This window comes from Rhea pennata, chromosome 8 (genome assembly GCF_028389875.1).
Source record: "Rhea pennata isolate bPtePen1 chromosome 8, bPtePen1.pri, whole genome shotgun sequence".
Classification (NCBI taxonomy): Eukaryota; Metazoa; Chordata; class Aves; order Rheiformes; family Rheidae; genus Rhea; species Rhea pennata.
Genome location: NC_084670.1, coordinates 11,104,147 through 11,116,656, shown reverse-complemented (window position 1 = coordinate 11,116,656; position 12,510 = coordinate 11,104,147). Strand labels below are relative to the sequence as shown.

The 12,510-nt window shown below is 42.0% G+C and overlaps 1 protein-coding gene across 12 annotated transcripts in view; it reads left to right on the top strand.

The window, feature by feature from the left end:
• Positions 1–7,745: 7,745 nt before the first annotated feature.
• Positions 7,746–12,510, top strand: part of MAST2 (microtubule associated serine/threonine kinase 2) — a 196,733-nt gene continuing 191,968 nt past the window's right edge. For 6 of the 12 annotated variants that reach the window (XM_062581832.1, XM_062581830.1, XM_062581842.1 and 3 more), the window contains exons 1-2: positions 7,746–8,020; positions 9,031–9,075. In XM_062581832.1, coding sequence (XP_062437816.1) covers positions 7,841–8,020; positions 9,031–9,075 — 225 coding nt within the window. In that variant the 5' untranslated portion in view covers positions 7,746–7,840. Of the gene's footprint in view, positions 8,021–8,239; positions 8,429–9,030; positions 9,076–12,510 lie in introns of those variants that run through there. The other 6 variants (XM_062581834.1, XM_062581828.1, XM_062581836.1 and 3 more) reach the window with 5 other exon arrangements.

Here is a 12,510-nt window from a genome sequence, read left to right as displayed (position 1 = left end):
GAAAAGGGAAGTTTCTTACTGCTTCCCGTACTTGAATGGGTCATTTCTCCTTATCTGTTAAAATTGAAATTATTTTCACGTACTCACTGATGTTGTACATTAATTTTAAGACTCCTCATTTAATTTCAACCTTAATCAGTGTCCTGTAACTCCTATTCATCTTTTCACACTTGTTAGATAGACTTAAAAAATGCATAATGTTAAGATATGGCCACAGAATAATCATAATGTTCAGGAACCCCAACATTAAGTTATTATCATCTGATGATCTGATGGATCATGGACTGTGATGCTAGTAAAGGTATGTACCTATTCCAAAAACACAGAAACTGCTATACCAGGTCTCAAAAGCCATCTGACTGAGTAGCTTCCTTCTGGCAGGACCCATTAGCAGGTAATTAGGGAAAAAAAGGTATAAGAAATAAAGCAACAGTAGCTAGTAAAACTTCCCAGCTTCTGGCCATCAGTTTAGTAACTATGTCAACTGACATCTTCTCACTCAACACAGTGATTCTTTTTTTGTGAGTCAGATCTCTTCAAGGACTGAAGTAAGCTTTTACAGTTTTTATTGTTAACTTTGCGAAGCTGATGTGTTTAAGGGAAGAATGGTTTGCACTTTCAGCCAGTGACACTTGCCAGCTCCACTGTGACAACAGCATGGCTGCAGGGAGATGGAGTTTCAGTAGCATATATGCTTTGGGCCTGTTTTATTATAGATGATGATATGGGCTTATGAAATTAATCTCCTTGTTCCTTGTATCTCAGTGTGAGCCTGCACACTCAGAAGTTGCAAGTGTTTTTCTCATTAACTGTAATGAGAAATGTAATGAGGAGCACAGTCCATTATCTAATTTAGTGTCATTCCTCAAGCTCCTTTACAGAACTACATTTAAAGTTGCAACAACTGCCGTATTATTTACTGACCAGTTTTTTAATATACATACATACATACATACATATATATATATATATATATATATATATATATATAAATAAAATTGACTTCTATGTTGTTAGTTTTCAGAACCATGAGCTTGTGTTCACAAATCTCTCTGCTGAATGAATCATGTCACAAGTCAAGCTGAATGCCAGAGGAGACACTCCAGGCGGACTCAGTCTGGCACTCCCAATTCTGGAAAAAAAATCTGAGGTCAAATCTTGACAGTACTCAGTTTAAGATGTAATTTATTTCTATTCACTCCAGGGACTCCAAGATTTCTCCTTTTATTTGGTCTGCGGAAGGACTTCATGGCATGAGGTAAGGCTTACTTGATTTTCTTTTCAGTACACAAATGTTTTTGTGCTAGTTCTCCAACCAGGCACAGGAAAGGCAAAAAGACCAGTAATTTTATATAACCAAAAGAATGAGTCAGTGGAAAAAAAAGCTGAGATTGTAATGAACTAGGAGGTTTAAAAAGCAATCACAACCCAAACAACAAAGCTATCAATCTAAGGAATGTTATTTTAAGCCTCATATTGGGTTTTCCAAAATTAAAAGGAGTAAAAAGCTATATTTTTAGCTTATTACTGAGTTGAAAGCACCTCTTGAAAACATAACTGAATGCTCCTCCTTTACCCTAATCTTTCATTTGCCTTTCACATTCTTGCTAGAATGTTTCTGTGAGGTTCCTTGAACCATTTTTTTTTTATTAAATAATAGGCTTTGGTTTGGATGGCTGTTGATGGCCTATAGTTCAGAATTAATCAACCACAATCTTGTCCCTGATATAGACTGTTAATATTTTATTGAATTCCCTACAACTAGTTATGAATGACAAATTTCTTTAGGGAAGCATGATTACTTTCTTTTTATTTGTACTTCTTTTATTATGAGTCATTATTATTTATATTGAGATAATACCTAGATATCCCCAGCTAAAGTTGTGATGTAGTGCTCTGAAGCACTTAGTGGCAATACTGGATTATGGATGGCCATGTTCCCCAGCCCCCTTTCCCTCCACTGAGCTGGCACAACTCTTGTGCTCCCAACTAGACAGGGGACTGATCCAGCAAAGAAGAACTAAGTTCTTCCCTCACTCCAGTGTTTCTGGAGCCACATCAGTTTCTCAGCTCAGTTCATAGCACGGCTGTAGAAATGGTTGTGTTGGTGTGAGGACAGTGGTGGGATAACAGTGAGAAAAAGTGGAAGCTAGCAATGGCAGGACTTCAAGCCAGAACTGCCAACCTCTAAGCCTCAGCATGTTAGCATTCTAGGTGGTGGGTGTTTTTTTTTTTTTTTTTTTTTTAGTCGCTATCTTGAACACTTTGCAATCAAGTTGTCTAGAGAGTAAACAGACAGTGCACACACAAGGTAACACTAAGATCATGTTCTCCTTATTAAACAGCAGTGACAGGAAACCACCAGATTAATCATTGCTGAACCTTTTGTGGAAGCCTCAGAAGAGGGATGAGCTTTGAGAACACAGTTGAGCTCAATGTACTGTCTGCGCAGACTTCTCTGAGGTGTGACTCGCAGGCATGCCTTATTAGCTCTAGAAAACTTACCTTATATTCTTTTGCCCCGGGGTAAATCTGAGGTTCGAAAACTGACCACAGCACTGCTAGGAATGGTGTTTTTTCCTAATACCTTTCTTTGCCTTATAACCCTCTCGGCATCCCTCTCCTGGCTCCCCTCTCTCTGTTGCATCAATCAAAACTGTCTTTTTTTCTAAGTCCCTCCACATTTTATCTCCACCCTTTTTCTCTCTCCTCTCTCAATAGAGGCAGATTAAATCTCTTGGAGTGTCCTGATGACAGCCTCCACTGCACACCTGTTGGATTTCCATGGCTTGCTTTCTTGTGTCATCTCACATTCAGAAGGCATAAAAAACAGTAAAACCCTGTGTAATCCTCCCCCTGGCCCTCTTTAAAAGTCACCTTTGTTTGGCTGTCCAAAGAGACTGTGACAAGATAGGACCTGGTGCTAATCCTGCTGGTCAGCATCTCTCCACTCCCCATGTGCTTCCCTTTCTGGACCCACCTTTTCAGGCACAGTTTTCCCAGGGCCTGGCAAGGCTCCATCCTGCCTAAGAACTGTGGCCGTGCCGTGCACACCTATCTGCTCAGGCTGGTGCTGGATCTGCCCCTGCAGCTGGTGTCTCACCTTCCTGTTCAGCTGTAGACTCTCTAGGGCTTTTTGATTTGGGTTACTATAGAGATACACACATATGTGTGTATCTCTATACATATACATATATAGATATGTATATGTATGTATATATATAAAAGCATCTAAGAGCAACAGCTCAACTACAGCAGTTACTGAACAACCAAGTCTGTCCTGACAGTGAAGACAGCATATATACTGGCCTCCTTCTGTCTCTTTAAAGCCATAATGAGCTTTTGTTGCTCAGAACTCATGTTAACCTAGCTATTTTGCTAAGCTCTCCCTAAACCTCACAGCTTTACTTTTAACTCCTAATGTGTATTTGCATATCTACACTTTCCTACCAGATGTAAATATGATACCCAGAATAAGATTATAGTAGTGCAAAGCTGTCATTTCAACATACTGTATCACTACAAAAAGGGATACATGTCCTTCACATTATATAAAGAAGAGAAATAATAATGGAAATGGAAATCATATCCAGTTGTGACTGGACTTTGGTTATATGTGGATCTAGCAATTGCCATACTGGATCAAGCTGTCCATTAGTTTACTTACCTATCTTGTCTCTGAGTGTGACTAACAGTAGTAGTTCCTGGGAAAATGGAGAATATTTGTAATAGGCTTTTACAAAATAACCTGCTGGTAAGAGAAATTTCTTCCTAATCCTCCTTAATTCAGTGATCAGCTTGTACCCTGAAACATAAGTGCTTATGTCCTTCTACAAAAAGATTCCCAATGCAACTATTTTTATTAATTACACAAATGTCTACTGCAGACCTGTTCAAATAGCACACCCCACTAGATTTGCATTGTCTGTAGATTTTGTCTAGGTTGTCTCAAGGTCTCAGACCTATAACTTCTTCTGAATTCTTTTGGAAAAATCTGTATTTCTTACCATTTTCCTGGATTTTGGGTGGGGGGAGAGGGCAGATGCACTGTGCAGCTGCAGTTCTCAGCTGTGCAGGCAGCATGCACTGCTGGCTAGTCTAGCAGAGCTGGGGTTGGCGTATTGCTTTTTGCTGAGTATAATGATACATCATTCTATAAAGGTTAATTGATTAGTCTTGATTAAACCCTTTTCTAACAAATCTCTTCCTCTCTGCATTTCATCTATCTACCTTTACCTTTAATTTTTTATTTTACTCGTAACTGGCATTAGTTGTATCAAGCTATTTCTCAAATGAATCTTGAAAAAAAGAATGCTGTCATAGAGGTGAAATAAAGGAAATAGCCTAGAGGCACTGTTATGATATGCAGCCTATATAATTAGTTCTCATTACCATGATCCTACTCAGGTACAGTATAGCATATCCCAAAGACTTGTGCAATCTTAAGGGCTGACAGTGTATTGTGGGTTGCCAGACACTAGCACTGCAGTGTAAAGACCAAAACTTCACTGTGCAACCCATTAGAACTGGGTCACTTACGGAAGGTGCGTGACAGCTTAACACGCAGACCAGCTAAACCTATTTCATCCATCTCATACAGAGTAGAAATACTGAGAGTGAAGATTAGGTGAACAGTGTAAATGGAATGAAAAATGACAAGCCACAGTAATGTATTTATTTGGTGGCATTAGCTATGCAGTTCTGCCTTGGAAACAGTGACGCAGGTGATCAGCTGGGTTTTGTGCTGTACTGTTTTTTTTTAATGTTGGAATTCACTTAAATAGGAATTTAAGTGATCAATTGTATTATTTGATTTTGCAGAGCAAATTCTTGTGCTCTGCAACATCCTGATATCTAGTATTTAGCCTTTTCTATCATGTTCACAGTGAAGGGTTTTTTTATCATCACACTTTCAAATTATGTATTTCTATTCTAGCTCCAGAAATTATTACTGTAGCAGTGTGCTCAACGGTCATAAAAAAGGTCCAGATGGATTTATGTTCTTTCAGAAAACATTATGGAATAAGCTGGGCTAGATTTTGTAGTCTGCTTTACCAAAGTACCTTCAAAAAAGCTAGAGAAGGACACAGGGGAATTTTTCCTGAATAGCACTATTCCAGCAACCTTCTGAATCAGAAGTGCATGCTGTTATGTTCTTTATAAATAAATGAAGGTGGATACCAGGGAAAGGAAGTATCTGGAACTACAAAAAGAAACACAATTAAATGAGTATTAACTGATTATCAATCAGTGAGCTACAAAGGCTCTCTGTGTTCCCCTGCTTTCCCTCTGTATTAGTCTATCTAGATAATAGGAAGAAAAAGCCCCTTTAGGAGCTTTTAATTACCCTTCCATCTTTTTTAGATATAATGGACTATCCCTGGAAACAAATATTTTGAGCCCAGGTGTGGCATCACAGCATGCTCTACCTCACCCATCCATGTTCTTTTTCTCTGGAAAGCCACTCACACTTGGTTACTTTTATTTAAAGTTGCAAAACAAATGTTCAGAAAACTAGTTTATATAGGAGGGCACAGAGGGGCAGGAAGAAAGGTCAGTCAGATTGGATTGCACATTCAGACCATATTCAGTGAACAGTTTAAATGGAAAAAATATGTGAGAATCAGTAAAGTGAAGAATATTTTTCCTACTCTTTCAAACTGAAACCTTACTGTCCTTTTGTTTCAAAAATGCTTGAAAGCCATCTTGAGTCCAAAATACTGAACAGGGACTAAAGAGAGAAGGAAATAACCCAGAAACAAACTGCAATATAACCTTTTCACATGTAAAATGTCCTATAAAATCCCAAATTGCTTTTTGGTTCAAGCTGACCAGAAAGATTTTTAAGTTGTTCTGAATTAAAATACTGAACTGAAGGCAATTATCTGGAATTCTGTCTAAAAGCAAAAACTGAAGATTAGTTGTTAACATGTTTCAGAAGTAGGTAGTATTATTCAAATTCTCATTAACATTGCGATTTTTCTTCCTCAAGTATTCTTTTTTGGCACTTGAACTGAACAGGTGTGAGCCAGTGCAAGATGGCTCACAGGCCATAACCAACAAATAACTAATTGGCATCTATGTTGCAACAGGGCACAGATCCAACCAAATTATGACGAGGCACTGAGCCATCCTAATAGACTAACATTATCACAGATGCCAAGATTCTCTAAATTTGCATCATTTACTTAGGGCAGGATTCCTGACTGGGAAATTCTATGATTGTCCATCTCCATCATATACAATTATGATTAAAAAGGATCTCTGTGACTAATCCAGCTTCCTGGAATAGTTTTCAGCAAGAATTTAAACAATTATTTAAAAATGCTCCCACTTGTTTACATCAATAAATCATTTAAAAGTATCTTTATTGCCTTTGTTTCTATAAAATGAATAAATAATGTATAAAATACTTTCTGGTTGAAGATATATGAACTTTTTCAGCTTGGTAAACAGATTTTTTTTCTGCAGCAGTAGCAAGGTTACTGTCTGTGTTTAATAAGAGAGAGAAGAAAAAGACAACTTAGAAGTTCCTTTTGTGAAAAATGGATGTAGAAACTGGTAACTTATACCCTCAGGAAATAATTTACAAAGACAAAAATGTAGAGAGCATATGAATTACTGAGAGGAAACACAAAATGATGATACATGCTCTGATTACTCCTTGAGGTAATGAATCTCTGTAGGCTTGTTTCTTCTACTGAGGAGATGTACTACATCTTAATCTATTTTTGATCCAACCTTGCTCCAAATAAAACAATGAACTATAGCAGTTGACTGAACAGCTGATACCTACTAGTGAAAGTTTTCCTCAGTATTCCAGTTTCACATACTTGTAAAGGACTTGGAGCTGCTTAGAGAAGCACCAGCCATGAGTGTTGTTGGATGGCTCGTGCTTGGTTTCCATCGTGTCATGCTGTAGCTGGTTGATGAAGCAAAAACATGCGGTATTTTTACAAATGCTACCTACCACCAGTGACACATGGTGACAATACAGGAAAGGTCCTGTGCTGTCCTTGCACATTCTCAGAGGTAATTAAATGTTTAACTCTGTTGACTACCAAGCTGGTCCATGCTGGACCCTTGATCCCCGTGACTGAGGCACAGCCCTGGGGGACACTCCTGCACTCTCCACCCTCAGCCCAGGCCTCTGAGGTCTCTCTTGTAAGGGCAGCAGCTGGAGGAGGCTCTTCCTCCTCCCCTACATGAAAGCAGACTAGAAGCGCCCAGAAGTGCCATTTGCCGAGCGCTGCCCGACAGAGCCGCAGCAGCACGCCTCGTCCCCCTGCGGCCATTTCCCCCTCTTCTGCTCCCTTCTCAACGCCGCTCTGGGCCCGGGCGAGGGGCGCTGTACGCCACAGCAGCCCCTCACCGCTCCTGCCCCATGCACTGGGGCAGGGGCCCAAGGCCCTGCGGGCAGCAGCGCGGGGCTGCGGCGCCCCCCTCAGCGACGCCCGCGGGCCGCCACGGCCCCCGCCGCGCGCGCGCGCGCTTTCCCGCCTCGCACCTCGCGCGCGCCCCGCGTGCCAAGTCCCGCGCGCCCCGCCCTCCACCCGCTAAGTCTCGCGCCTCTGCCCGCCGCGGGGCCCGCGCTCTCGCGATAGGCGGAGGCCGGCGGGGGGCGGCGCCGCTGCAGCTGCGGCGCCCGCGCGCTCGCTGACAGGCGGGAGCGGCGGCGGCGGCGGGCATGTCCCTCCGCCCCGCGCGCAGGTGCCGGCGGCGGCGGCGGTGCCGGCGGCGCCGCCCCGGCTCTCCGTGACTCCCGCCGGCCATGGCCGGCTCCGCGCCGCGGGGGCCCGCGCCGCGCCACAGCCGCCGCTGAGGGGAAGCCGCCGCCGCGATGAGGAAGGGCCGCTCCCGGGGGGACAAAGCGGCGGCGCCGCCGCCGCGGAGGGAGCCGGGGCGGGCGGTGGCCGCCAGCGCGGCGGAGCGGAGAGCCGCCCTGCTGGGGAGCGGCGGCAGGAAGGAGCCGGAGGACGCCAGGGCCGTGGGGGCGCCCTGTCGGGAGGCGCCGGAGAGGGTAAAGCCGGGCAGGGGGGGCTCGGCGTGCGGGGCCGGGGGCCTGGCGCGGCCGCCGGGCTGTTGGCGCCCGTTGGCATGGAGACGCGCGGCCCGCGGCGGGGGGGGGCTGTGGCGGCGCCCGGCGGTGCCGCCCTCCGCGCCCGCCCGGGCTGCGGCTGCCGCAGTTGCGGACAGGGCAGCGCCTGGCCGCGGAGGCTCCGCTGGCTCGGCCGGGGGGCGAGCAGCCGCGGCGGCCGGGGCGGGGGGAGGGCGGCTGGGCGCCCCGCGGTCTCCGGGAGCGTGTCCTCTGAGCATCCTCTCACGTGCAAACGCGTTTCTTCAGGTAAGGCGCCCGGAGAAGAGGAGAGGATAAATGTGGTCAGAAATGGAGTTGTGGTTTGTCAGTGTTTTGGACGCGTGGTGTTGAGTAAGTGGTGGTGGTGGTGGCCTGCTGGGAATCTTCCTGGTGCCAAGAGCCTTGCCTGCATGCTGACGAAGGGAGGGAGGGTGCAGCGAAACCTAGTCGGTGTTATATGCTGCCTGCTATTAGTGATTACACTGTACTTCTTCCCAGAAACTTCCTCTATGTTAATCTTATTTGTAATGTTAATTATGGTTCTTTTCCTGATAAGTTTGTTTTATCTTAATTCTTAAAGCAAGTGATATATTTAGGAAATGTATCTCTATAGCTATTTGAAAATATATAGGCTTCCTACAAATGAGAGCATATAAGCTCAGTATGTCTACTCTTGTCATGTCTTTCACTAAAAAGCGATGGTTTCCTTCATTACTACTTAGCATTACAGGGGTGGGAGACCCACGAGATCTTAAACTTTGTTTTGAGTGTATTTTGATATTTCTGTTTTTCATGAGAGAGAAATGAGGGATGAGATTTAACCAATTTAAAAAGCGTAGATGGTGCTTGGCAACTAGCACTTTTTATTCTTCCTGTGAAGATGAGGAAAAAGTATCACATGTACTCAGATTCCAAAGATAGAGCAATTCATTGGTCTGTTTTGCCATTTTTAGGAGCAAAGTGAAAAAATACGTCGTCTGACATCTCTTGTCAAAAAGGTATCTTGAGTTTACGTCATCTTTGCAGATGCTCAGGTTTACACTGTGTAGTTTTTTATGACTTCCTAGGTTATTCTGGAAGAGCTGCATTAGGTGAATGAAGATGAGTTAACATCTGTACAATACTTTAAACAAGTGCTATCTGAAATACAGAAATAACATAATTTTATTTGTAATTACTGCATATATTTAGAAAGAGTAAATGTAAGTAATTATTGTTTAGGATAACTTTCCTAGTTCATTGACTTTTGAGTTACTATGGCGTTTTGTCTGCATTTGCTGTATCACTGCTAGCTATCCTAAAGTTATCATTTGGTGTGTCTAAACTGAGGAGGGTGGGGAAAGGTGTTTTCCTTTGGATATTAGAGAAGGTATATTTTGCAACATAGTTACTTGTGGAAGTCTGGGTTTGGGATAGGAGTACCTGCTCAATTTTACTGAAAATCTGATTTGTTAGTTGTTAACTTGGGAAGAAGATTCACTGCTTACCAGATTATTGGGAATCTGCTAATGGTAGATAAGTGTAAGATACAAATGATAACCTAATCTAAAAACTCCACTTGTATATACATTCTTGCCAAGATCAGAATCTACCCTGACCTTTCCGAAGAAAAAATGCCGTCAGAATTCTTAGAAACCAGACACTACCTTCAGTTTATAGGAGACTTATACTTTGGCTGGTGGCTTTTGACTAATGGTTCTGTCTTGAATATAGAAGTCTCCGTTACAGCCCTGGAAGAAGGAAGGAGCTGTAGTTTTCTTTATTTTCTAGTGCCTTGAAAAGCTAGGTGGTTAATAGGGCAGATTCTGGTCCTCTTTATTTCTCTGTGCTCTGGTGCCTGCTGCTTTTGATGCTTACCACTTTCTGAAACAAATGAATAACGCCAATATCCTTACTATCCTTATTGTGTGTTGTGTGTGGGGAGGAGTCTAAAACCAGAAAAACTGACATTTTCTTTTTCTTTCCTTTCTTCCCAACTGTCATTAAAACAGTGGTTGGTAGAGTGACTGAATGCAATAGCAAGATGTTTGTGGTACTGGTTTGACATATGATGTGGATAGTTTTAAGTTGAATTTCTTACAAATCATACACAGGGAACACACTATATGCTGTATAACATGGTATAGTTTACTCAGGAAGTTTCACCAAAACAGCAGTAAGATTGCAAAATAGGAAAGGCTGCAAATTCAGAAGTGTCAGTATTTGAGTCACCTGAGTCTTTTTAATGGGAGATACTGCCAACTTGTTTGCAGCTCAGGTACTCTGATTAAGACCTGATACAACCTGCAGGAACAGATCTTTCTGTGCTGGTAAGTATTCAGTGTGGTGGAATCCTTGAGATATCTAACTGCTAAAATTTGGGAAGCTTCTACTCAGCCTGTGTTCAAAGGAGAACCTCTTGCCCCTCTTTCCTTTTGTCTTGCATTTGAAGTGGTAGAAGTTTTGTAAATGTAGATGGTGACTGGAAATACATGGATTGTGCTGGGCAACCTTAACTAGGATAACTAAGAACATAAAAGTGACTGTACTCTTGTCACACTAAAGATCCCATTAGCCCAGTATCCTGTCTCTGTCAGCTGCCAAAAGCAGATGCTTAGAGAAGAGTATAAGAACAGCATAAGCAGTGTATATTGAGGAAATACCTCTCCCAGCCTTCAGTAATTTGTGGCTCACAGACTTCCGGAACTAGAGGTGATATTTGTTTTTAGTGCCCCCAGTGGATTTTTTCTTATGTGAATTTGTCCAATCAATATATGAAGCTATATATACTTTCAGCATCCATAACATCCTGTGGCTGAGTGATGTTTTGGAACTTTCTACCTGCTCGTTTCATCCCTTGTTCATTAATTCCCGTATTGGAAGAAGCAGTGAAAAAAGCCTGCATGTTCTTCTGCGTGGCTTATGGTTTAGTAAGGCTTTATTTTATCTACTAGTCCCTTGCTTGTGATTTTTCCAGAGGAGTTCCAGATAGAAGTGACTCTTGTTGTTTTGGTAGTCCATGTAATTTTCTTTGTGCATTTTGCAGTTCTGTGTAAGCTTGGAGATATTGATGCAGGGGTCAGGGGAAAGAGGGTTTGGGGAGCAACAATCAGGACAAACTGCATAGTATTTCAGCATATAATCTTCTGTGAATTTATTTAGTGTATTAGATCTTATACTTTGTTCTTCTGACATCTGCTTTTGTTGTCTGTCTGTCTCACTTCCTCCCCCTCCCTGCCCCCGCCTCCAATCCTCAAGAATTGAATTGAGCTGATACTTTCATGGAGCTGTCTATTATAACTCCACAATTGCTTTTATTTAGTAATAACAGTTCAGAGCCTGTCATTATATATATAAACTTGAGAATTTTTTCCTCTCTATTCATGACTTTCTGTATTATTATGTACATTTAATTTTATCTACTATTTTACAGCATACTTGCACAGTATCATATGAAAGTCTTCTTCAGCTCTTTGGCCATTACTTTGCAACCTTGGATAACTTGAAACGTTGTCAGCAAACTCTGTCCATAAATGTTGAGTTTCTTTGCTAGATTTCACTTAAAAATGTTAAAAGCGTTGATCCCAGGATAGATCCTTGTGGAATTCCACTGGTGATCCTCTTTTTTTTTTTTTTCTTTGTGTGTGTGTGAAAAAGACCAATTGTTCCAAACTTTTACTTTGTATTTATTAATTATTCATTAATTCATAGTAAAATTGTCCTCCTTATCTCATGACAGGTTAGTTTCATTGGGCCTCTAATGGGGTGATGGTCAAACATAGCCTAGTTGAATTTCCATGAATTATCAGCCTAATCATCATATGCTTGCTGTCTACTTTGAAGCAGAAAAATGGAAGTTAAATGGAAAATTATTGTTGCTTAGGAGGCATCTGAAGGCATATTTTAAGCATTAGATTCTTTCCATATCATTCTTGTGAATTAGCTTAAGACATTGTGATATTTATTGTGGAAAAACCCCAAATGGATCATAATTTCTATTTGTCAGTTGCTTTTGTTAGTACTTTCTACTTAAACTGAAAGGTCAGTGTTCTTGTATAAAGCACTGTTCAGTATTTAGAAGATAAAACTTAGGGGATTATGATGGAAGTGTCCAAGACCATGAATGGTATGGAGAGGGTAGATCAGGATCAACAGCTGTTTGTTTCTTCTGATATTAAAGTGGGAGTCAGCCTTAAAAGGAGGTGGGTCTTCATGCAAAAGATAATAGGTGTGTGGAACTCCTTTTGCCAAAGGATCTTACGGATGCAAAAAGCATTCAGAGTGCAAGTACTTGGAGAATTCCTCAGCTGAACTCATAGTATTTAGTAACCTTCAACAGAGCCAATGTGAGCTGAAAGTAACGAGTCTGGGAGAACATGAGAACAAGGCAAACACATTATGCTTCCCCTTACTTGTCCATAGGGATGTTTGTGGCTATTCATGTAGACTTTTTT